Below are 27,555 nucleotides of genomic sequence, written 5' to 3'. Positions count from 1 at the left end.
ATATCAGCAGCTAGAGCTTCAAGAAAGCGTTGGAACGAGCAGATACAGCATATGGATGTGACACTGTTGTACAGTATGGACATTTTTTTTTTTCTAACTTTAAGGGAAATTCAAGGGGAGTCGAGAAAGTTGGGGTGCAAGGGGTTAACCCTAACCCTAACCCATATTTACACCTTAAGTGCCTAAAAATCAAAAATACTGAATCTGCTTCACCACTATAAGATTAAACTCTAATTTTTAAGTAACATCTTGTGTGTTTCTAACAAAACTGTGGGCCTGGAATGTGCAAAATGCCCAAATCTAATAGAAAACATTGACAAAATAATAACTTGTCTTAGAAGAAGGTACTCCCCTCTTATTACTCATCTCCTTAAAGTGCTACAACTATAATTATCATTGGTTGTTCAGTCTTGTTCATATGATCTTATACTTTTTGACCAATAGCTGTATTATATTCTATCTGCATTAACATAATCATGAATATTCAACACTCTTCAAAACTCTATCTAATCATCCAGATTTTGAGTTCCTTGGCTCCCAGCCTGCAGATTGAATAAACCTGTCAAACTGCCACAGTGGAGTTTTCTTCCACAGGGGAGAGAGGGAAAGTGTTCTTCCTGGCCAGGGTGTCATCATGGAGGAGAAAAGAAGTGAGACTGGACACTAGTACAGTAACGCCGTCCAGCTCCTTTCCAAGCTGCGGTCGGTCCCACTTAAACCACAGGCTCCTCCATCACGAAACTCACTAATCCCCGAACGAAATTCAATCCACACCTTCAGTATGACCGGTTCCAGAAAATCCACAACAGTGCACCAGTTGGCAACGGCGACAAGAGAGCATTAACAGCGTTTACCGCACCATGGGGGTGAAGGCAGTTCTGACCTGTTGAGTCCCGGAGCAGCTCCGAGGCTCCGGGGCTTTCTTCTGCTCGGAGGAAGCTGGAGGAGATTACTGGAAATCGGTGAACGCAAGCGCACACGTGGCTAACTTCCCGAGCGCAGGGCAGATCATCGGGGTAATACCTGCCATCGATTTTCTTTCCCAGCGGTCTACGGTGGGAGAATGGGTGCTGTCTGTAATGCTGAAAGTATTCCTTTACCCTGCATTCACACTGCGAGCAACTCGGTCAATGGATTGCTCTGTTCTGATCGATTGTGGAGAGAGGCTCTGATTGCACTATGTAGTGGTCTGCAGCTACAAAGTTCAAACAGGGAGACCATGCATTTTTCACTGCTTTTGTATCGCCATAACATCACAGCAGGTAGGCAGCATTACTCAAAAATAAACCGAAAGAAAGAAAGAAAGAGCTTACCATCGACCCCAACGATGGATGCAACCGTTCTCCAAGCATCGTTTTTGATGCGTTTACTCCTGTAGTCTTTCAAATGAAAGTTTTGAACGGCTGGAATCAACTTCTGTCCGTTTTGCACTTGCCAGGCTGAACTATTGTTCATGAAACGAAATCACACCGGCAGGGAAACAAGCAGGCGCGGAAATCTGATTGGCTGTTAATGGCGGATGACCTTGAAAAGTTCAGTCGTGGCTTTTCTCAGCTGACAAGCTTGTTGACGTCCACACATCGGCCGAGTTTCCCTTGTCGCTCATCTTTATAGGAGATGAATGGACTTCAGGTGTTGATTGTGTTGCTCGCAGTGTGATTGCACGGATAGAGCAATGGAGCAACACTGGAGCACTGTGGCACCACTGTATGTGTGTGTGTGTGTGTGTGCATGCATACACGTGATGCTTTGACATATTAAATACAGCAGTGTATAAAACATATTAAATATATTAGTGAAATTGCAGGGCCGATACATAGAGGCAGTTGCAATTGTTATTGCTGATATTTAACTTTCACACTTCAACTTTTCAAATGAGACTGAAAAAGTTAATTTGTTTCCAAATATTATCTAAAACCTTTGGTTTTGCAAATAACCTACTCATTCAAATATTTCATGTAATTGAGAGAGATGGGGAGTGACTGCTGGAGAAAGAGAGAGTTTGTAGCTCATTTCAATGCAGAGTTACATTCAAGCCTCCTGAGAGAAAATACAGCCTCCATATTTCACACTCTCATCTTTTCAAGAAACCAGAGAGAAAGAACAACTAGAAAAAAGATCCTCGGTCATAAAAGAGTGATGTTTCTGCATTCCATGTGCGGACACGTTTGGTGACCTCTGAGATTGAAACCAAGCAACGCTGCTTTTTAGCAATTCCTCGAGCAATGCCTGAATCGCCTCTACAACAGCCTATAGGCTACTGGGTTAAATCTTGAGCGCGCACTAAGACTAAGAAGATCTTGAGCCTGGAGGGAAAGCTTAGGGCTTGTGCTCTTTTCTATTCATATTCATTTAAAAGTTGGAGGAGGAAGGAGAAGAACTCAGGAGTCCTGGGGGCTCATGTGGCACCAAGGCCCTTGTGACTCCACCAAGTGTGTGATTCAAATATAAACTTTAGAAATAATTTGAGAAAAAAATCAAAAAGGCAATGTAAAAAGGCTAAAACAGTGAGAGTGGCTTAATGTTAAAAGAACCTGGGTTGAAGCTTCTGTGTTGGAAAACATCTGCCCAGCTCAAGTGTCCTTGACCATTGGGCACCAATGCTGTAGCCACATATGAGGACTTCAAGGTCCAATTTATAGGATTACCATGATGTCACATGCATTTCCTACCAATAGGGTGCTTTACCATACACACAGCTCATTGGCTATAGCGGTCATTTGATTATAATCACCTGTTAATTTATTATAATCACCTGTTATTTTCCTACCAAGATGGCTGTGTAGTGATGTAACAGAATACAATATGAATTGTCACTCGGCAGGAAGCGCTGGCAAAGCCACAGTCACACAACGCAATGCAATGCAGCATTTAGCTTGCTAGCTAGCCTGGCTAACAGAGTAGCAAGCAAGCATAGCTAAAAACAATTTCAAAACACATCACATTGTTTTGAAATGTCATGTCAAACACGGCTATAAATTGTGTTTAAAGCAGTGTCCTACCTCTTGGTGAATGGATAAAGGAGATAGGATGGTTTGGGAGGCTAAAGTCGGCTTTTTTGACACTTGTTGCTGACATGCTGGGTAGGTTTTTTAGGTAATTACAACAATGACTTTACCCAGTATGTCTTCAACAAGGACATACTGGTAGGTAAGCCACAAAAGGTAGTTCCTACCAAAAGGTTTTTACCAATCAGGTCATTTTTTCTGTGCCAGTATAGTCCAATTGTGTCTTTCTATAATGCAAATAGAGGCTGGATCATATCATAAAGACCTACTGAGGGCTGACAAAGGAAAATTGAACTACGGCATTTATCCAGCGGTTTCAGAGTTCAGGCTTGTTACAAAGCAATTGTGAGCAATAAATTGTCCTGTGTGCAGGACTAAGTACAAATGACTTCTAAAAGATTCATCTGTTCATGTTGATTTATGTACTCTTGTGCCGGCAAATATTGACATGTAGGCTTAATAAATTGCCTTGAACGGGGTTCAAAATGCTCTGTACTCAGTAGCTCTTCAGGAGGTGGCCTTCCTAATCCCCATAACAAAACTTAACATGATAATTCGGCCGTTTGATCACTGGAACTGCAGGACAGTAAATCATTTTTGCAATTTCATATGGAAATGATCAAAATCTATTGTATAATTGCACAAAATTGGTTTTCGGCATCTGTTGCTGGCCCCGCAGTCTAATCTCCCTGTGGAGGGGTGCAGGAGAAAAGAGAATTTCCCTACAGAGATCAATGAAATATTATGTTATCAAGTACGTGAGTCAAAAACAATTTTATTAATTAACTTTGAGAATCGAGAGGAGGCAAAATAAAAAAAAAAGGCTGAAACTGTGTAAAGAGGCTTAAGCAATAAGCGGTGAGCGTGTGCAGGACTAAGTACATTCGTCAGGCCTCTGGGTTATTTGGATTTAACTTCAAAGTAAGAACGCTCTGGTTTCAGCCGTCATTTTCATGCCAGTCAGGGTGCAACAAGGTGAAACTCTCATTAGCAGTATCGCCGCCGTTAAACACCTCTCGTCTGCCGCGACTTTCTCACTTCCACCGTGCTCAACAAGTTTAAAAATACAAATCACGCGCGCCTTATTTACATATCTTGCACACACACACACACACACACACACACACACACACACACACACATAGACACCTGTGCACTCCCTAACAGCAGCAGTGTGACAGAGGAGATAATTGGGATGGGATGCAGCGATGGAGTGAGAGAGAGTGTGAGTAAGAGAGAGAAAGAGGTGCTGTCACTCAAAGTGCAGCTCGACTGAACTTGTTAGCAGTAAAACGGGTGGAGGGAGAGAGTGTGTGTGTGTGTGTGTGTGTGTGTGTGTGTGTGGGGCATCTCTGCTGTCTCTCCACAGTCCATGGTTCGAAGGCAAAAATGGATTGAAATGCCGTCCTGGCGACTCTTTTGGAGGTGGAGCGTGTAATTGCTCCAGTTTGTTTGTCTTCTCGGGAAGCTCCGGTCCTAAATTTCAGCCCGTCATCTCGACTTCTCGACTTCTTCCCGTTTTCTTTTTTGTCTCTTCGAGGAAAAAGCAGTTTCTCTTTGGTATTGTGCGCGAATCACCCGCGTCGTCCAAGGAACGGATCCCATTTCAGAGTTGATGAGCATGATCATCCGGCAGTCTGTCATTCAGACGGCGGAGAGCAACGGAGAGAAAAAACAACTTTCAAAGAGATTTTCTTGCTCTGTTTGTGAGTCTGTGGCATGTCTGGCGTAAACAAACCATACAGAGAAAGACAGATAGACAGAGGAAGATTTATGGGCAAAGAGACTAACTGACTGACAGACAGAGAGAGACAGAAAGGACTTAAGACGGGCAGCAGAGAAAGACGGATAGACTGAGGAAGATTTACAGGCAAAGACAGACAGAAAGACAGAGAGTTGGACTTGGAGACATACAGTAGAGAAAAATGGATAGAAAGAGAGCAGAGAAAGATAGATAGACAGGCAGAGAAATAGACAACAGAGAAAGATGGACGGCCAGGGAGAGAGAGACAGACAAAGACAGCCAGTCGGTGGGACGGATGAGGCAACCGGTCTGTAACGAGCAGCACTGTCACCACGACCAAAATTACTACCTTGATGCCACTGTGAAATATTGAATTCACCACTGAATTTTTTAAACATTTGAAAAACAGTTGAAAATGGGGAAACAACGTCAGAAAGTCCAGATTGTCTTGTACTGAATCCCTGTTCTGTGACATCGCTTGATGGTTTTTTGTCTGTGGACACGCTAGATATTTAAAAACCTAAAAAAACGCATTGCATCACACGCGTAACGACGGATTTCAGAGACTTGTTTTGTCTCTCGGTCGTCAGTATGTTCACACGGGGCATCGCACACTTAAAGATATAACTGAGATTATCCTGCTGGCATCAGGACCTGTCACCTCGCAGGGAACGCAACACCAATCAAAAACAACAACGGAGGCAGACGCCATACGGTTCCGTTTGCTCAGGACCCACGCAGATGTCGACCGGCGTGGTTAACACTGAATCTGTAAACCAGATACCGGATCATGTTTGCCCGCCATCGGACCCCGACTGAGCCTCCGATTGGGATTTTTTCCCCGGCAAATCAGGTGGAACTCGGCCTGACAATCCTCTAGCCCTCTATAGTTTAGTATCTAATCAGTATGAGAAGAGGGGGGCGACGGAGAGAGAGAAACAGAGAGAAAGAGAGAGAGAGAGAGAGAGAGCCGAGGTGTAGATCACACACAACCGAAGCGATTACCGTGAGTGTACGTGCGTGTGCGTTAACAGCAGCACAATCCTCCGCTTTCTATTCAGCCGCCGCCTCCAGGAGGCTCAGACAAAACGCCCCGACAGAGAGGCCGCGCTCTGCTCTGTTGTAAAGCAGCTGTATTGCGAACGGATTCTACTGTGATTATTATTTTATTTATTTATTTTTTGCGTCACGAAAACCCCCCCGTCAGAGGATTCGGAGGATGCGTACAGAGCGCGCCGCTGTGATAAGCGCTGAATAGTGGCGCTCCGGCGGCGTGGGGGCGTCGATGTCGTCAAAGAACCGCGGCGGCTTCTGTTTGGCTGCACACTGTTTCCTCTGTTAAACGGCCCGCAGCTGCCTGGAGACCGAACACAACGTCTCCGCACATAACATTTTAAAAAGACATTCTCTTCACAATAGTTGTGGGACAATTAACATGCCTAGAAGATGGCGCAGTGGTCCCCCACCCCCCCCAAAACACACATTTTCACCAAAAAACACGTGATTTCACACACATTTTCACCAAAAAACACGTGATTTCACCCTATTCCATCACCAGAAATAGCATTATAAACCTGTTTTTACCCATTTTTTTTTTTTTTATCCAGGGAGAAGTTGAAGCAGCGTCCAGCTTCACATTCCTAAAATTTACACACTTTCACATGTGGGAGCTGCTCAGTGCAACCGCAACAGTCTTCTGCTGTTTGAACCGAACAGATCCTCCGTGTACGAAGTGTTTTCCACACACCCTCACCTTTGAAATCGGCTGTGAAATCGGAAACACGGCGTGCGGTTTGCGCTCCACGCGCGTGTGTGTGTGTGTGTGCGTCTGTTGCGGTGAAGAGAGAGAGAGAGAGAGAGAGAGAGAGAGAGAGAGACTTACTGTTCATTTACGACAAAGATGCAGTTGTCTTGGGAGGGAACGCCTGACACCGGGTGCTTGCAGGTCACCTTTCGCTCATTGTGGCTGGAGGGAGAGATAGAGAGAGAGAGAGATAGAGCGAGAAAAAAGAGAGGGTTAAATCGGCGTAAAACAACACCGCAGCGTGTTAAACGGACACACAAAACCTGAACACAGAGACACAATTCATGCCGAAACAGGAGCCGTCAGGCCGGTGAAATACGGGACAACACCGGTTTTATTGCCAGCTGTAAAAATCCCGTCTCTCTCGTCATAAACCTTCCCTCAAACAAAACCGTAAATCAGCGGCTAATGGAAAACGCATTAAAATACTAAATGAACTGCATACACACAGCACACTGCAGCAGGTACACACACACACACACACACACACACAAACGTACACACACCTGGAGCAGTGGGTGGTGCTGAACTTGAGCATTACTTCCGGATTGAGTCTTGAGCTTTTGTTCTTAAAAAAGCAGCATTTTTTGGGTCATTTCTGTCCAGGTGAGGAACGTCCCGGTCTCTCCAAATTAATTTAACTAACACACAGAAAAAAAACAACAAGATTGTGTGCTGCTAAGAAGAAGATCCGATGGAAAAAAAATCCTTAAAACCTTCTTCTGAGAAATGTCTCCAGTCCAGCCTACAGTTAGGAAAGTGTGACTAACAACCACTGCAACACTCAACTGCCAGACTGAGTAGATCCCTCTCTCTCTCTCTCTCTCTCTTTCATTCTCTCTTACTCATTTCTCCCCCCGTCTCACTTCCTGCATCCCTCTCTTTCTTTTCCCTCTCTGTCCTTCTCTCTCGCTTTCTTTCCTCGTCTCTCTCTCCCTCACTTTCGGTCTGTTTTTGTCTTTTGTCTTCACTCTCTTTTTCCAACTCTTCCTCTGCCTCTCTCTATTTCCCTTTCACTCTCTTTACTTCAATCTCTCTCTCTCTCTCTCTCTCTTTCTCTATTGCTCTGTTTTTCCTTTCTTTTTCTGAGTCTTTCTCAGTCTGCCTCACTTTCTCTCTCCCCTTCTAACTTTGTCATCTTTCTCACTGTCTCTCTACCTCTATCCCTCTGTTTTTCTATTCCTCAATCTGTTGTCCTCTATCTCCCTCTTTCTCAGTCTCTCCGTCCTATATCTCTTTCTTTCTCTCTCTCTTTCCTGCTTTCTCTGTTTTCATCAACCTCTCACTTTTACTTTCATTTGTTCTTTTTCTCTCTTTCTTCCTCTATTCGCCCATTTCTCTCTTTTTCACTCTGTCTGTCCTCTGTCTCTTTTTTCTGATTCCCACTTTCTCCATCCGTTTTCCACAATCTCTCACTTTCACTCTCTTGCTTCTGTTCTCTTTGTCTCACTGTCTTTCTTCCTCTATCCCTTCATTTCTCTTTTTCACTCTCTCAGTCTGCCTTGCTCCACTTTCTCTTGCCGTTACTTCCGTTGTCTCTCTTTCTCTCATTCTTGCTCTTACCGTTTATCCCTCTTTCTCTTTCCTTTCTCACTCTTCTCAGTCCATCTTCCTCCTTCCTCTCTTTCACTCTCTCCCTCTATCTCCCCCTCTTCCTCACCTCGACTGTAAATATGCCTTTCTCTCTCTCAGTCCCTCTTCCTCTTTCCCTCTCTTTCTTTCTTTCTTTCTCTCTCTCCTCCTGGGCGAGACTACACAGTAACACCTACACAGCTGTCAAAGCAACTAAATTCAGACAAAACAGCAGGGCTTTGTTATTGTCCCGGACAATATGATTATTAATAGGATGATGATGATAATAACTATAACAATAATGTATGTAAAGGGACACACAACTTAAACCTTAACCTCTAACTAACCATCTTCAGTTCAAGTAAACCTCATATTCATGAATGGAAAAGAACCGGTGCATCATAGAGATATAAAAGTAAAAAAACAATGTAGTGAATACAAGACTTGGTACAAGAAGTGGTACAAATTGAAGAAATCAAACTACAGATCTTAGGTAATAGACACCAAGTTAAATTATGTTGCTATTATCTATAAAGATATGAAGCTTAAATGAGAAGTAAATGAATTAAATCAATTATTTCTGAGCTTGTAGCTGACACACACTTTCCAGCAACACACACCAATTCACCAAGCACTACTGGAGGCTTTATGACACTGGAGACAGGAGAAAGAGTTTCTCTCTTATTTCCACATATTTGGGACATTAAAACCTAAAATAAACCTAATCCTAATTCTAGCCTTAACCCTAATCTAGCCTCTTGCAAAAGTGAGGACCAGCCAAAATAACTGGTCTGGTTCTCTCAAGGGCAGAACAACAAGAATAAGGACACACACACACACACACACACACACACACACAGCCAACTCTGTCTATAGGACAGAGACTCCTTATAAGCTGAAGGGAGGAAGGAGAATGCTGACAGAAAGACAGAGTGAAACAGAGGAAGAACAGTCTTCCTCTTCTCTTCCAAACACACACATCGCTTCAAATCCCCACTGGCACACACACACACACACACACACACACACACACACACACACACACACACAGTCAATCCATCATGCCAGCAATGAAACTGCCAAAACATCCTGCACTGAGATGGCTGTAAGAAAATTGGGCTGTTTGACTGAAAACACACACTCTTATTTACAAATGCGGCCTGGGTAGGGGAAGGAGAATTACACACACACACACACACACACACACACAACCGCTGACACAGAGGTAAATAAGAAGGATGGTAAACTACGACCTCGAGTCGGCGATCACCGTGAGGCAAACAACCACCAAAACAAACAAAAAAAAGTGAAGTATCATTTTATGCTTTCCCTCCTTAAAAAACACACTCTTCATATAACTTACACCAGTTTAATGCCGTTTACTAAGACATATACTAAGAATTTACATCATAAAGATTTATATCAGTCTAAAAAAGGTGGTGAAACTGACTTCAGGTACATCCCTGCACAATATCACTGAACCCTGAGCAGCGCTGACACCTGGAGCGAGGGCCTTAAATAAACTCAGGAGGCTCTCTGGAGGGTCAGCATGTGTTGGCAGCATATGGAGGCAACACTGCTTTCACACCTACATCTGGGGACCCAGATGCACCGGAGCCGGGGATTTTAGGGGGGGGGGTGGGGGTGGGGGGGTCCTCCTGGGTCTAATCTAGCCAGCCATGCAGCACCGTCGCTGGGATCGCTCCACTACTCCACTCCCCTGCTGCTGGAGGACGTCCAGGCCGGAGGAACCCCAAGGCCAAGCCAGTGTGGAAGTAACACAGTGATCACACGCTTGTTTAACACACACACACACACACACACAGTCACGCAAGAGCACGCACACACACGCTCACACAGATGCATGCAAATCGTCTGGCATCTTATAAGCAATCTCAACCCATACACTTAGAAGTATTCACGGTGACTTGCATAGGAATGGTGTTTGTGTCTCTCAGTGTGTGTGTGTGTGTGTGGGTGTGTGAAAGAGAGACAGAGATAAAAAAGAATTTGTATCAAAAATCTTCAGAAATTACCACAGTAACTTGAAAGGGAGAACACATAAAACAACGATTTAAGCGTAACCTTTCCTGGATGGGGGAACCTGTGTGTGTGTGTGTGTGTGTGTGAGTGAGTGTGTGTGTGTGTGTGTGTGTGTGAGAGAGAGAGAGAGCAAGTCTTAGATGTTGTTCCACATGGCCTTGTTTCACGTGGCAAGCAGGACAAAAAGAAGCTCTGTTATTGAAATGATACGATGAAAGGAAGAGGAGTCGCTCCATGATTATCTTTCTGTCTCCCTCTTATTTGTCATGCAAAGTCAAACACATACACCCACACACACACACCCACACACACACACACACACACTCCTTTGACTCAAAATGAGAGAGGAGAGGACACGGCGAAGAAGAGCCGAAGAATTGAACCATTACGATCCGTCACTGATCTTGTGACACTGCAACAAGCTGTTTCAGAAAAAAAAACAGGAGTAAAGAAAAATGTAGCAAGAACAGAAATATCTCTGCCTCAGACAACAAGATGACACGGCGAAGGAGCAACACATCACGCAATGACAAGTTGTGAATAAATCATCACCACGGCTTTCAACAGGCTTTCAGCTCCAACTTAAAGCAGCATATCAAACCAGGAGCATCATTACACTCCGTTTCAGATACGGAGCAAGACGAATCAGAACGCTGCGCTGCAGAAATATGGACTTTATGTGATCTTTGCCTTATCCAATTTCAACTTAAGCTGCACCTCCGGCGCTCTCCGCAAGGCCCGACGCAGCCTGGATGAGACAGAGAGAGAGGATGGACATGCGAGAGTCACCTTGAGTTATGAAAGACATGGGTTCGTTTTCTCATAAGAGACATGTAAACACGCACGGCAAAAGTGAAGCTTAAAATACAAACAGTACAGCAGTTTGATCTAAAGCCAGAGCTGAGTTCGATTTTTATTCAAGCTTTGTCTCAGCTGCAGTCACACGACTAGCCGTTTTTTCAAGTGAGCTATGGCCAAAGAAAGGGAATTTAAACAAGACAGAGCCATGAAGATGTCAAAAGTTCAAATGACAGCAACGTTCAACTGATCGCTCATGTTCAAAGCCGTTGTAAAACATCCGCAAAACCTGTGATCTCATGAATGCCACTTTAAATATTAATGCGCTAACTGAAAATCACCACTCTAGAGCTGTATTGCCTCGGCAGAAGAATACAATTCAATTATCATTATTGAATAATTACTGACTAAGGATAAAGTGGCTGCTGAACATTTTTGCGTTCGTGTTAGCTGTTATGAAACTCGGTGTAAATCACGGTCTCTTGTGGCTTCCTGCTTCACACCAGAAAGGCCAAGCTGCAAGTCAACTGACGGCTGTTTTGAATTTTAGAAATGAAAATCACACTTTTCAAAATGTCCTTCCATGACTAAACAGTAGTTATAATTATCTTTATTTGTTGGCCTTCTCTTAGACCCCCAAAACTCCTTTGGCCTTTCAACTGCTAATGAAACGTCTAGCATCCTAAACATGAACAGTAATAGCTACAAATATGCACAGTGTGTGGTTAATAATAGGCTTGCAAGTTTTTTAAAAAGTCGTCCTATCAATCAGTCTTTTAAACACATTCTTACAGAACAAAACTGCTGGAATGCAACCTGAAGTCAATCCTCATCTCCCTCTGCTTCAGTTTGACCCTGCAAACTCTAAGATTTACCTTTGTCATGTTAACCTTCTCAAGAAAGGCTTTACAAATTGTGTGTGTGTGTGTGTGTGTGTATGTAACAAAGAGACATCTCTCCCTTTACCACACGGTCCTGAAGGCACCCTGACAGCCCACAACACAACAGGACTCTACTCATTACTGTAACCGAAAGGTCGCGGGTTCAATCCCCGCACCGGCCGATGTGTCCGTGTGAGCGAGACACTCAAGCCCTTCCTGCTTGTAAGTTGCTAGAAAATTCCTTAAAAAACAGTCTAATTGGCTGTTTTCTCAACCAGAGGCCCTCCGGCGGTGATGAGGAGAATAAATTGGAGAGGGGAAAGTGAAGAGACGGAGGGAGCCGAGAGAGAGAGAGAGAGAGAGGGAGGAAGACTACAAACGAAGTGATGGAATAAGCAAAGGAACGGAGTGTCGATTCACCGGTGCCGCCCGGTGCGGCGCCGAGCCGAGCGCATCCCATCCAGATGTAATGACATGAAAAAATAATGGGATGGGAGATAAGAGGAGGAGGAGGATGAAGACGAGGAGGAGCAGAGAGCTGAGAGAGGGAGGGGTGACTGACAGGTACCGTGGGTTAGACAGGCAAACAGGTCTGAAGGAAACGACATGTGACACGTCAGTAAAAACTTCCATCACAATGACTAGTGTGTAGCCTCCAGGTCTCTGCGTTTATCTGAAAATGGGCTTAAATGTGTTTTGGGCTTACATGTGTGTGTGTGTGTGTGGCAGGGTAAGACATTAACTTTGTTTTCAGAGAGCGTTTTTTCCCCCTTGATCTGATATTTAGGGGCATTCTGGTCCTTTTCGAGGGCAATTTTACTGAACTACGAAATAATACATTTGCGTTGCATATTGGCAAACAAACACTCAATTTGTACCACTATCTGCCTCCAAATAGTCTATTTCCCCAACGGTTTTTGAGTTCCTACTGCTGGCTGCATGGTGCCAACATTTGCCACAGCTTCATGCAGCGTTCTCCACTGTTTCCTGATTAAAAAGGAGAAAAAAAAAAAAAAACCCACTCCATTTGTCTCACCCAGAACGCACTGGAAAGAATCGCCTAGTCATCGGTGCTCACGAATCACCTACGGTGGCCCACGGGGGACAGTAGTCGCGCACTCCCATGAATATTTGACAGCCTAATGATGAAAATGTGACCGGGGTGAACTGCAGAAAAAAAAAAGGTTACTGCTAATTATCAGGGGCGTTTTCCCCTCATTTTTTAATTTCACAGGTATTATATGAAGTTTCAAGGGCATTTTTTTGCAGCGAGTCCCCATTAATTGGGGTGTGTGTGTGTGTGTGTGTGTGTTTGGTGACTAGGGTCTCTGTATCTGTCTGTCTACATTTCACTCCATGCTAAAGGTCTTTCTGATCCAGCTAGAATTCATTCATCTGAGACATTTAGCCCACTCTCTTATCAAGAGTGGCTTACATTGAGTACAGCAGCAGAATGAGCTTAACTTCCCAGATAAGCTACATTACAAGTAAGCAATAGTAGTGCAAAGGTCAAAGCCGTAATGTCCAGACAATAAGTGTAAAAATATATTCCAGTGACCTTAGAGTTGGTAAGATAGAGACGTGCAAGGAGAAATGAAAGAAAATGAGAGCTACAGGCAGAAAGGACTTTTCTTTAAGTCCTGAATTTTTCATGTTATTTTTATTTAACCTTTAAGCACAGTCACGATGAGAGAAGCACCTCGGTTTCCGGAGAGCTAATAAGGCAGCAGTGGCTGAGAAGTCAACTATTTAAATCCATGAAAGAGGCGAGGGGTGGAATTGTCTTTTTTTTTTTTAAGGAATTTGAAACTTTGAGGTCTGGTTTCCCTGCACCGCAAATGAGAAGTGCATTATTCCTCCCTTCCCAGCGTTCACAGAGCTGCAACAGCACAGCGCAGCACACACATTAAAAATTCAACACAATAAAAATCAGCACAAAATGCACAAAGGAGTTTACAGCCGCAGAGCTGGCATCTTAATAAGCAATCACACTTAGCCCTCTGTTTAAATATGACACGACATAGGGTATCCTGGTCACACACACACACACACACACACACACAAGCACGCACACACACAAGCTCCATCTCTGAACAATAGCTCAGCTAATTCAGCCCATGTGAAATGTCAGCTAATGTTTAATGTCATTAGTCCTCACTATGGACGGGCGTGCTTTGCTTTAAATGCCATGTGAAAAGACGCCCTATGGTCAGATGACTAGGCTGAATGTGTGTGTGTGTGTGTGTGTGTGTGAGTCAGAGAGAGAGAGAGAGAGAGAGAATGTGTGAGTGTGTGTATGTTTTGAGAGAGAGAGAAGATGAGTGTGCATGTGTGAGAGAGAGACAGAGAGACAGAGAGAATGTGTGTGTATGTGTGTACATGCATGTGTGTGATTGACTCAGAGAGAGAGAGAGAGAGAGAGTGTGTGTGTGTGTGTGTGTGTGTGTGTCCCAGGCATGCAGCCCTGCAGTCCGGCGATGCTGTGGTCTCTCCTCCCTGCAGAGCTGCTGCCATTCACCGCCTCTCCCACTGGCCAAGCGACTAACCTTTCGCAAAGGCCACCAGCGCCGACCCTCTCCTCCTTCTTCTCCTCCTCCTTCCTCCCTCCATCCCTCCCTCAGCCTTCCTTCCATCTGACTCGACACTCCTCCTCCTCCTCTCCCCCCGGCTCTCATTCTTCTCTTCATACCTGCTCCTCCTGTCTTTCTTCTCCTCGCCCCCTCTCCGACCTTTTCCCTCCTCTCTCTCTTTCTCCTTCACAAGCTTCTCCTCCTCTCTCTCTCTCTCTCTGCCTTTTTCTCCTCAATTAGGTCTTCCTCTGCCTCCCTCCTGCCTCTCACCATCCCTTCTCCCCCCTTTAACTTCCTCCTTCTCCTTTGAGCCTCTTCCTCTCTTCTCCCTCCCTCTCCTGTCACTCTTCAATCAATCCTTTCCTCCTTCCCTTTGATCTCTCCTTCCCATCCTTCTCTTGCTTCCTCCCTCCATCCCTCCCTCCCTCTCAGTATTCACAGTGGCCCTCCCTCTGTCTTGGCCCACATAGGTCAGTAATGTTTAAACATCTTTCCTTTAGGGAAGGAAAGACAAGCGCTCTTCGGAAGTCAGAAACTGGAACACTGTCACATGTAAAGCATATTGCTAAATAATCATAATAATAATAATTTGGCTTTTTAATACACAGTTAGGACACACTTGATTGAATGTACTATGTTTTTCATGATCTTAAAGCCATTTTGATCTAAAGGCTTATGCTTAAATGCTTGAAATTAGTTTCTTAGGCAAATATAAATAGTGAAGTTGATCCTATGTATGAATTTCTTTCCAAAGCCTTTGCCTTTCCATCAAGGCAGGCGGCTACTTGAAGGAATCTAAAATATAAGATAGTTTTTATTTGTTCAACACTTTTTTAGTCACTGCATAATTCCATTTGTGTCATTTCATACTTTTGATGTCTTTAGTATTATTGTAGTAGTATTGTGTTGTATTAAAATCTCATGTGTACGTCGCTTTGGATAAAAGCGTCTGGGGCAAATGGGGAAATGTGGTATTATTCTAAAACATGAGAAATAGTAAAAATAAAGAAAAATACAATGCAAATGCCTCAAATGACAGCAAGAGCTAACTGATTGAACTTCAATACCCCAGAAATCATGTAACACGACATCAGTAAACTGCACGTCTGTGATGCTTTACACCAAAGAGATGAGAGCGGCAACAGATCTAACGACGGGGAGTGGTGCTGCTGTTTAGGAGACACTTTGTATTTTAAGTTTTTGATTCGTCACTGACACCAGAATTTAATTGGGGCAAACTGGGTGAATCTATGGAGTCTCATATTGGGGACGGGGGACGGGACGCTCTGTTACTCTGTCTCCACTGCTGCAGCCCCACTTTGGGATTCAGGCTGATAAATGCGGCTTTAACTGAGAGAGCCGGTCTCTCTTGGTGAGTGCAAAATGATTCTGAAGGATGTCGAGACAGACTCAATATGGAGCTGTCTACGCTCAGCCAAGATCTGTTTAGGCTTGGCCCCTGACACTCGTCTGCTATTGGACCGCTGCCGACTGCAATCAGGAAGCAAATCTGACTTTGCACTTACCTTTTATGTGATTTCAAATGCATCTTTGCTTGGGCACATTATATGTCATTTTCTACTTTTATGCAAGTTTTTGAAGCAGCTTTCTTGGCTAAGCCTCTCTGGACTTCTCTTTTTCACCTCAGTGAGATTACCTGGTTGAATGAAAGTTAAATAATGAAATGTGCTGGTAGTGATTAACGGGTAAAACAGTGTTCGTGCAGTCGGTGTTGTAAGAGTGTGTATGTATAACACAAGAAGCACTGTTAATATGATAGTTTGGAGGCAGTGGGCCATCACAGCTAAATCCACGTATGGGAAACACTGTTATCTATTAAAGCACCTGAACATGTTTCCAGCCTTTTATCATTTCTCTCTCTGTCTTCAAGGCAGACTTACAAGCGACCTGCACATGCTGACATCTGATTTGCATTTGTGATGTGTTGAGCAAACGCGGCCACTCACAGCAGCCCTACAATTGAAAAAGCAAAACTATTCCCCTCCCTCTCTCTCTCTCCCTCTCTATCTAATTCTCTTTCTCCATCTCTCTTTATTTCCCTCTCTCTCTCTCCTGAGCAGAACTATAAATAAACAGCGCTAGAGACATTTTCTCCCATTTTCACGCCATATCGTCCATGACAGCTTCTACCTAATGAGCTGACTGTGCTGGGATCAGGTGTGTGTGTGTGTGTATGTGTGTGTGGACATTTTTGTGTGTGTATAAGCCCTACAGTCATGCATTTTTCCCATAAATGAATTATTCCACTGAAGCGTCCCAATAATGGCCTGAACCATCAGCATCTTACAAGCATCCATCTGTAATGACAAAGTGACTCACGCTGTCCCTAACATAGATATCAAACAGTATATTTATGTGTTAGATACTGCACAGAAAAATTGAGTTTATTCAGCTTATACCTTTTCAAAAAATAGCACCTAATGAAATGCACTGGCTGATATTCTTCTCAGTCAGGTGTGGAGAGTAATTATGCATCTTTGCTCAAGCATTGTGATTAAAGACATTGATCACTGACTTCCTAGCTTTTAGTACTCAAGTGCATGCATTTAATAGCAAATACGTCAATACCAGTACCTAGGTAGAATTTTTATTTGAGAACATTTACTTTTACTGCAGAACTATCCTAGCAGAGTCATTTCAAAGCAGGGCTTCATTAAAACACAGCAGATAATAAAAGTTCACTCCAGAGTAAAACACAAGAAATGGAGCAAAACGGCCATTTCTGTCCAAAGATATTTGATTATTTGGATTATTTTACTTCTGAATAAGGGAGAACTACATGAATGCGTGAACCGAGCTCTAATGAGGCTCTCCAATAGCAAAAAGTCTAATCAGTCTCCGCTGTTTATTTCAGCCTGTTCACTTCAGTTAATCACATGCCCACAACACCTTGAGATTAGATGCAATCGTTCAAAGTGATTGGTGGGGTAAAAATAAAATGAAACTGCCCTCCCCTTTCCCATTTTAAAGTGGTAGCACTCAAAACAGTTCCCCATCTTGCACAAGTACTGCAACAGCCACTGCACCCTATTCTTTCTCCGATGTTGTGGACAGAACTGAACAGAAATATTGTAACACAAAACTCTAATCTTTCAAACTGCTACTGTATGTTTGCCAAACCAAAGCGCCTTCTGATGTCTGAAAACAGAACAAAAAAATTGAATTTTCTGAACAATCCCTCACAGGAACGGAACAACAGTGCAGCAAGCATCCAGGAAAATGTGGCATTTCTGTAACTGCTAGATTTTTAGCGTTGAGAGATAATCTGGATGGGGATGACTGTAACGACTTCCTCCATCCCCGCAAATCCAAATGCTGCGTGAACAAGGGTTTTACCTGCCCGACTGTGCATATGAAAAGCTCAAGCTCTGATACGCTCTCCCTAAAGCTGCTGGTTGCCATTTTACAGCGGAGGGTCCTGCTAAATATCCGATTAGCGTACCTCTTCCACCGCTGCTCAACTTACACCATGTTGAAATTCCTGCTTAGGAAACCTAAATGGCGCTACCTCAGATACCAACGCGGCTTGTTGAGTTAATGTGCCGTTCCGCTCACACAAAGCCATCTCAACGAGCGTGCCAACACATTCAACAAGCAGCAAGCCATGCAAAGCTCCTTTCTTGCAGTAAAGACCCAGCAGCACAACAAATCGCCTTTGTTGCTCAATCAAAAAGCAATTCCTCCTTCATACTATTACTAGTGGAATAGGCTTAATCGGGTTAGCTAGGAGACGTGCTACGCTGTCGGACAAGCCTGTTTACCTGTGGGTCATGTCTGGGCACTGTGGCGCACGGATAAGAAACAGAGCGATTCAATTTGAACTCGTGGTCATTTTTCAAACTGCATGGACTCCAGCAGTTGTATACAATATTTATAGCAGAGCAAAGCATACACCTTCCATCTATAAATTACAAGCGCTCGCAGATTTTGAGCACCAAATCTCCATTCCCTGCACACACACAAAAAGGTAGCTCTTTGCAATAATTGTATTCTGGTGTATCAACCTGTAGGAAAAATATTGTGCACAATAATACTGATGATGTCTTCAGATTGGGAGGTAATGTAAGAGTGGGAGATTTTTTTGTTTTACCTGCATGATTTAGAAAGAATTCAGTTAGATATTGAGCTCTACCTGTGCATATTCTATGTTTGATCATACAGTAAAACCTTTCTAATGAGGTTGAGTCTGTTTTTATAAATTTAATGCTTTCAAAATGTGTACTGAGATTTGCAATTCCATTGCTAAAATGAGCTCTTAATAGACTGAATATGGAAAATGATTACTTTTGCATATTTTCCATTTTTGAGATCTCTGAATTTTGTTCCATTTAATGCTATTTACTGCATTTGCATTTTTATTACAATTTGCTGTGTTTATCATGATTATGAAAGATTAAAACAGATTGACCTTGGCTCTGGAACAAAATGTTTACTTCTGTCTTGTTAAAACCCCCCTAAGCAGGCAGTAATGAATAGAGTAGCCACTGTACACAAGTGCACATGTTTAGCCTCTTAGTGCTGCTCAAAAATAACCTTGAGTTATGTAACGGCAAACAACAACCCTGAAGACTAGTGCTCCAATGGAGCCAAACAAATCATATCAGTCATATTCCTATCACACTCCTGGGTTGGCTCCCATGTTGCCATTGGTAACCGCGACAGATGGCTGATGGGATTGCGGTGATGAAGGTCCCTTGAGTTGAGCGCCATCAGTCAGGCGAGGATTCCACTCGAGAAACAATCCCACATCCAGCAAGAGAGGAAATACAGAAGAAATACAGAGGGAGAGATACAGAAACCTTTCCAGAAGACTCTAGTAAAAGTCCTCAACGCTCCTCTTCTCTCCATTCCTTTCCTCCTCTCTTTTCATCTCTCCATACCTCTCCTCTTTTTTCATCTCTCCATACCTCTCCTCCTCTCTCCATCCCTCTCATCCTCATCTCTTCTTTCCTCTCCTCCTCTCTCCATCCCTCTCATCCTGATCTCTCCATCCCTCTCCTCCTCTCTCGTCCTCATCTCTCCTTTCCTCTCCTCCTCTCTCCATCCCTCTCATCCTACACTTTCCATTCCTTTTCTCCTCTCCTCCTCTCTCCACGCCTCCTCCTCTTCCCTCTTGTATCTGCTCCTCTTCGCACTTCCCTCTCCTCTGCTTCCTCTCTCGTATCCTCTTCTCTCTTCATATTTCCTTCCCTCTCTCATCTGCTCTCCTCTCCTCATATCCTCTTCTTTCTCTTTCCTGTCTGCCCATCATCATCATCATCGTCATCATCATCGCCAGCTGCAATAAGCCTCGACGCCCACGGCCTCTCAGTGAATAAAGAGGCCAATGATATCATCCTTCCTCTGGCCTTTAGCTGGAGACAAAAACCACTCATTTTATATTTTCACATTTTTACATTTCAATCACTTACTGTAGCTGATGCTCTTATCCAGAATGACTTACAATGAGGGCAAAGGTAGATTAAGCTTCAACGCCTGCAATTAACTGTCCATTATAGGGAAGGTGCATGTTCTATAAGTGTATTCTATGTTGAACATGAGCACTTAGCGTCTGGATGAAGCTGCATACTAAGCACTTTAGCCATGCTCATATAATATACATACTCCTTCACGTAGGTTCATGTTTTTCTCCGTCACGCTGTTAAGGATGCTATATGTAGCATTTTAACATCAATTAATCATTACCACATTAACTTTGAAGCGTTTTTGAAGCGTATTATTATTACTGCAGCGAAGATCGCCAGCCTCTATCGGCCTCTACAATATATTTTACATTGTGTGCCACCGGGTCGGATTTCATGGGAAATTCTGCTGGATCGTTTTACGGCACATAACAGGAAGAAGGCGCTGTTCTTCCAGAGCAAACGGAGCTAAAGCTTTCAGAGTTTCTGGAAAGTGGAACAGTGAAAGTCCTTTGGAAAATTGACTTCCAACATGTTTATCCTCTTCAGTAAAGCCAAAGAGAAAACAAAAGCACACAGTGACGCTGTGAAGGGGGAGGGTGGAAAAGTAGCATCCTCTTTGGAACTGGAAACAATGGGGGTTTATGGGAAGCGTAGTCTTAGTTTTGAGAAACACTACCAAGGCCACCAATCATCCCAACCATTGCCTCATTTGTGTGTGACAATTAGCCTATACCAAGGTATCCCAGTTAATTTGACAGTGATATATTGATGCCTAAAAAAGCTACCCGCAGCACACTGTATGCTATCTGGGGATGAGGATATGTGAGGAAAGTAGAGATGGGAAAGAAAAGAGAGGCATAATGGAGAGTGGAAAGGAGAAGAGATATGGCAGGGAAAAGGGAAGACGTGAGACGTAAAGTAGAAACATGAGCACTTACAGGTCGGGTGAAGCTATACATTATGTACTACGCATTTTACCTTGCACATATAGAGCACTGCTGTACATGCGTAAGACTTAAGCGCACACTTAAGCAGAGACACAAACAGGTCAGACAAACACAGGACGGGACGGTAGCTAAACTGAGCCACGACAGAGAGAGAGAGAGAGAGAGCTTTTTCACCCAATATACTGTACATGACCGCCTGGCTTCAAAGACAGATCAAACGCAGCTAGTTTGGCGTTCATCGTGCTCCATTCGTAATTTCCTGTTTTGGCCTGTCATTTGAGGAGATAACAAGTCAAAGTTTGTTTCCAAGTCCCATTATGCCTTGTTTACCGCAATACTCGTCAGCTACAGCCGTCTTCGAAGCCAGTTGTGTGGGTTTTTTTCCACCAGCTTAGACACGGCACTGTCTTGTCGCAGTGATGGAGATGCTTCATTATGCGTCCTGTTATTTCTCTGGCACTGTCTAATTGGCAAAGCTTTGTACAACTTACACAGCATCCATCAGCTGAAACATAACCCCATCCTTCACTCCCTACCCCACAGCCATTAGTATTATGATGAAGCCGTCCGCATGGTTGATCTATCAGCCGAGCCTTGACTATCTGACGTGACTATCAACATCACGTTGCTGCAGCGTTTAAACAGCGTGTTGGGAGTCAGACGAAATTCCTGCGTCCTGATAGGTAACTAGCTTGAGTTTCTTCTGTTCTTTTGAATACTATCTGAGAGAGAGTGACAGAAAAAATAGAGAGAAAGAGGGATGAAGAGATAGATAGAGAGGATGCAATAGATAGATAGATAGATACAGTAGAGAGACTGAGATGTCCTCTGCTCTTCACATCCATAGCCCAGAGCGTTGATAATGCAAGTCCAGCTCCAGTGAAATGTAAAAATCCAACAGTTACAGCTCATGTGGGAAAACAAGGCAGCGTTGCAAGCTAAACACATTTCTAACTCTGATTTAGTTTTATAGAGCATTACAGAATAATGCTAAAATATGCAGCACCACACTACACAGTACAAACAACCAGTAACAGTTACAGCAGCAGCAGCAGCAGCAGTAATGATATTACATCCTCTTAGGAAATTGGACCTCTGAATCACCCAGCAAAAGCAACACATGAACAGCTCAAACCTCCGGCAGAGGAGCTCATTTTGCTAATATTATGAAATAATGCCTTGGCAGCAGCATGTGTGAGTCGTGTATCGCTCCTCATGTTGGCTTTGCAATCTACACTGTGAGGCTCTGCCAAATAACCTCTCCATCGCTGTAGAGCATATGCCACAGTGTACAGCATATTTCACAGTGCTGCCTGTTTGTCTGCGTAAAAAAAAACCCCCCAAAATATGCACACTCTACGCATCCTAAAAAAGACAACAGCGATAAACTCCACAGCTTGTCGACTCACCAGAGGAATCGTGTAGCAGCAGTTGGGGGAAAGGCAGGCGGAGCAGGGAGAGCAGGAGGTGGACGGCTGGTTTTTCCATGGGCTTTGCTCCGGGTGAAGGCAGCGGTGCTTATGTGAGCGGTGCTAAACAGCCCTCCCTCTCCCTCTTTCTCTCTCCTGCTCAGCCTGCACCACTGTTTGAGCTTTATCAGATAGCTGTGTCAACGTGGAGTGGTATTGTGTCCGAGCTTTTTGCACGAGAAACCCCGCGAGGGCTTCCTCACGGAGGTAGCCGAGACGCAGGCGTTTGAAGCTTAAAAAAAAAAAGCAAAAAAAATGAGTACAGATTCGGTACAGTAGGCTACCACGGTGCATTTGTGGCAATGATATATAGACCCAATGAATTATCAATTTATTTAAATGTGATTTCAGCTCTCTGGCACCTTGCTTGCCTTCATTACCTCTGCGGGGAATAAAGTAACGTTAGCTTGACTTGCTAGCTTACGTTAGCAACGAAACTGTTAGCAAACATAGCTTGTATCACATTACATACATACATAGAAACACTACAACCATGTGCTTATTATAAAATGCTAGAAAATAGTAAATACTGTGTTGTAATGTGTTGTCTTGCAGTCATAATAAGATTTAGCTATGTAATATGTTGCTATAAACATCATTAGCAGTCCAAACAGAGGAAGACAGTGGTAAGTTCTCCCGTCGTGTAACATCATCGGAACTCATTTGCATACAAAGAGGATTATGGGAGATTAAAATTGCAGCTCAGGTGTGAAGATTTAGGCGTTTTGTTATGTTTGCTCTGCCTAAAAGCTTTTGTTCATGGGTGAAGTGAAGAACGGCGTTACCAGATGTAAGGCTGTGTGTATTTTCCTCCTTCAAACACGACAGCTGAGAGGCAGAATGGCATTAAGTTTCCAGCAGAAGAGAAACACGTTTCTGGATGGCGAGCATCCTTTGATACTGTTACTCCTGATGTATGTCGGAATAAGTACCTTCATTTGTTTCTTCGGTTGAAAATCCTTTTCAGCTGTCAAATGAATATCTAGCTCTTTAAGCCCTGTGATTCTTTAAGCTACAGTAGGCTGCTCATCTATGCAGGCACCATTTTTTTTTTTCTGTCACACTTAGCTATTTCCAGAACAGGTGTCGTGGGTGTGAACTTTTAAAATTCAACGAATGTATCACTCATTAAACATGTATGGCGTTTCACTCCGAATCAAAACCTTGCTAACAAGTGAGGGTGGTAACACGCTCCCTCTACAGAAATGACTGGATCAGACAAATCTCAGTGGAGATGAAGGCGTAGGATTCATTTTTAGTGAGTAAGGGCTTTTTTTGGTCTTAATTGATTCATCCAGGGGAAGCTGACTGAGGCTGATGCTCTTTTCTCTTCACATTCATACAGTTACATTCATGCACATCTTCGAAATACGACCTTCTAATCACCAGTGTATGTAATTAGTAGTGTGTTTTGACGATTTATCAAGACGATATTGGCCTTTATTAAATATCAAATATCGTCCCGTCAGTGTCGTCCACCTACAATATGATGGAGGTTCCTCTCTGACCACAGCTACATAAATACAGTCTGTAAAACCTGCAATGAAATTACATTGTCTTTGCACATTTTGCGTATTAATTTACTTTTTCCAATAATTTCTGTGAATCAATTCTTTATTTAAAGGTTTCCCTGCCATAGTATATATTGGTGGGCAACCCTACCTTAAGAAGCTGCTAAACCTTAAATAATTTCATTTATATGGGTTTCAATGGAGAGTTTTAGTGTCTCATGGTTTAAATGCTGTTTCAAAGGCTTTTACAGCCTACCAAGTATGACATTCTGGGGAAACACTGAATACTGGTCAAATTTAAACATGTTGAATATCGGCACAAAATATGGGCTATCGGCAGCTTCAATCCAAAAATATCGGTTAGTATCGGCCTTCAAAAATGGGTTGAACACTAGTTTCTGGTCTTAGAGGAAGAGGAGTGTTTTTTGCTGTGGAACCACTGTTCCTCAGGCCAGTGAACAGCTGCTTTAGAAAAACTCACTGAGCGAATATAAACACGTTACAAGGGAATAGAATTTCAACAGCTCAAAAGTTTCCCATTTCGATTCAATTCAAAGTTAGAAGCGAGCGCAAACATCTTTCAGGCTCTGTTGTTTTGCTGAGACTTTGATTTCCCACCTGCCATGTTTACATGTGCTCAACCAACCAACCAACCAACCATCTAGTCTTCTCAAACTTTTTCATGTCAAGGCCCCCCAAGTAGATACACTTTAGACCCCCATTTCATAAAGGTTTGACCCATGGATCCCCATCAGAGAAGATTTAGGAGATAACAATAGAGAGTGAAGCCTCTGATCAGGACAGTCATGCTTAAATACTCTCATTGTGCCAACTTGATCTAATCATTATTTTGCTGGGGACCTGCTGGAGCCCCCTAAAGGACCCCTGCAGGTCCCTGGACCCTAATTTGGGAACCACTTTCTTTCCAAAAGTGCATGATGGTGATAGAAACTTAATAAAGATTATGTTGGGAGAGGAATGAAGGGGATTGGTGGCTCATATGAGTAGTCCTCCAGTTTAAAATAAAAAAGGAAACTTCTATCTGTACCCTCCACATCTAAATATCCCCAAGGGTATCCGTGATCAAATTAGATCAAACAAGTGGAGTTAGGATACAGAAATGATTAAGAGTTAACTTTCTAGCAGTGTCTGGCTACTTTTAAGCTAATTAAAGAGATTATCTGTTTTGGTCTTCACTATGTAGCTGAACTGAGTGGAGGGTAAACAGAGAAAGCAAAGCAAAAAGAAAGAGAGAGATGTAGCCCCCCTGATCTCCTCTGTTGATATGTGAAAACAAGCTTTTACAGCAGAATATTTTGGGTTGCAGCCATCTGTTCCTGTTAAGCACGCTTCAAATGCAGAAACTAGCTCTGAAATAGCGAAACGTACACAGAAATACGAATAAAACGCGTGAAAAGAATGGTGTGTGGGCGGGTGGGTCATCCGGTGGGGTCGACCCACCTTTGGACACACTGACAAGGCCGAGCTTCCTAAAAGTCAATTCTCTTCCCTCCTCTCCTCTCTCGCCCTCCTCCTCTGCTCCTCACTGCAGTAGCTTTGATGTTTGGCTGTTTTCTCCTCTCCTCTCCCGCTCTCTCCCTATCCTCTGCATCTAAAATGCGAAAAGTTTGAGAACGGCAGAACCTGTGAGATGCCACGGGATATTTCTGAAAAGGAAAATAATAAAACGCTCTTGCATGTTTATGCGAGGCGCCTAGCGAAATGCATCGCCGGTTCGTTCTTAAGTAGAGAGATTGGTCGGCAAAAACCTTCAAATGCGAGCTGTGGGACGGAGAGGAGAAGGTAAAACACAAAGCAAGTGGAGAGGTACACTGCACTGTTCAGCGACCAAAATAGTCTGATACTTGGGACAAGTAATGTTGTGTATTTCCACGTCCATTTTCCTCAAGACGGCAGCTGCGGTAAAAGGCAAGCTTTTGAGAACTTGTTCCATCGATAAAAGTTGCACTTGGGGGCTCTAGGGTTGGACTAATGTAATGAGTTTGGGCCTTTCAAAGTACCGTGCACTTAGGCTAGCTGCTACAGTAGATGGAGCTCCGGTGCATTAAGATAAAAGGCCACAGCCACCATTTGACGTTGGGGAGAGACGGCAGGTGGAGGGGACAGTCGCAAAGGGAATGAAAAGACATCAGCTGAGGTAGTGGCATTACAATTGAAACGAAGAATAAAAAAAGAGTTGATAAAACTGCAAATCTTACCGCTAGATTTGTAACTGCCTGCCACGTGACTAGAGAAATAAGTTAAATCCCAAAAATACATTATACTGCAATTTATCATATGCTCAATCTGTAAGGAATATTATTTTCTATCTTATAAATGTATGTGTACAGTACGTATGTGTATGTTTATGTGTATATGGATGTGTTTATGTACATATTATTATTATTTTTATTCATTTAAGACTGACACATTTAGTTTTATTTCAGAATTGTTTACATCTGTGTGTATGTATATTATAATAATTAGTAATTGTATGTGCAGTAGTGTAAAAGTAACTATGGAATGCTGATGTCGTTATTCATAAATATTCAATGTTCATTGAATTGAAATGGAATTGGAGAGGGGTGAGGACATAATGTGTGTTTGTGTGTGTGTGTGAGTGTGTGTGTGGGTGAGAGATGCCATGGAGGACATTCACACACACACACACACACACACACAAACACACACACACACTTGCTGGTGTGCTAGTAGAGCATGCATTTTTTATACCTCTATTTATCCACGCAGGGTTGACGGAGCATGCGTGCATTTTCTTTTCACATTCCTACAGTTACACACACACACACACACAAACACACACACACACACACACACATACACAACTGGGAGCTGCCCAGTACAACCACAGTCATCTGCCGCTGCCCTCTGAGGGTGAAGTGCCGCGCTCCAGGCTGATGATGGGGGAGGGAGGGGGGTGGGGGAGCAGGCATGACTCATTCACTTGCCCCGCTCGTGTGTGGCCAGTTAGCCAGATTGCCATGCTCTTCACACACATTAACTGTTTTTCAGGGCTGTCACGTTTAATTCACGTTACCAAGGCAACAGGTGAAAAGTCCTCGATGTGAATCAATGTGCGAGGGGGAGAGAGAGGGAGAGGGGGAGAGAGAGGGAGAGGGGGAGAGAGAGAGATGGAGTCACCTGGTTGTTTTGTGTGAAATGGTTTAATCAGCATTTTTCACACCAGCACTTAAGTGCATTCGACTTACTTGCCATTCCTGCCTTTTATGAGGTATGAAAGCACACTGTGTGCACCATGATGGCGCGTTCACTTTAATGTGGCGATACCGCCAGTCAAGTTAAGCTGTTCATTAGCTGAGTGAATCGGGGAGCATCTCCATTGTCAAGGGGAAACTGCCAAACAAAAAGTTCTACCTATAGGAGGAAGAAACTCTGACAGTCTTAGAGAAGCCTGTCAAAAGCTTCAGAAGGGGGTGTGATGTGACTTTACATGACAAGCAGGAAAGGCAGGAGGTAGTGAGAGGCGTACAGAGGTTAAGAGTACCAGGGAAGTTTTGGTGCCTGCAATTTGGTCTGATGCCTCAAGTAAAGTTGCCTGTTTCAAAGCTAAAGACCTTAGAGGAGCTTGTTAGCTTGTATGTTAGCTAATGGCTTAGAGTCTCATGGTCTCTTAGTAGGACCTGCTTCACATTCAGACAGTTCCACATATATTACACGTTTCTGGGCGCTGCACAGTTGTGAGTTAAGCGCCTTGCTCAAGGGCAACTCAGCAGCAGTAGGTGAGGCAGGAGAGAGCGTTA

At 43.5% G+C, this 27,555-nt stretch overlaps 1 protein-coding gene across 1 annotated transcript in view; it reads right to left on the bottom strand.

Annotated features, from left to right (window-relative positions):
- LOC139913080 (pleckstrin homology domain-containing family A member 5-like) overlaps positions 1 to 27,555 on the bottom strand; it is a 166,718-nt gene that overhangs the window by 52,561 nt on the left and 86,602 nt on the right. The window contains exon 4 of the mRNA XM_078281997.1: positions 6,635 to 6,718. Within this exon, the coding sequence (XP_078138123.1) occupies positions 6,635 to 6,718 (84 nt within the window). The remainder of the gene's footprint in view (positions 1 to 6,634; positions 6,719 to 27,555) is intronic.

This window comes from Centroberyx gerrardi, chromosome 24, assembly GCF_048128805.1.
Source record: "Centroberyx gerrardi isolate f3 chromosome 24, fCenGer3.hap1.cur.20231027, whole genome shotgun sequence".
Lineage (NCBI taxonomy): Eukaryota > Metazoa > Chordata > Actinopteri > Beryciformes > Berycidae > Centroberyx > Centroberyx gerrardi.
The sequence above is the reverse complement of the archived record's forward strand: the minus strand, read 5'-3'. Positions and strand labels throughout refer to the sequence as shown.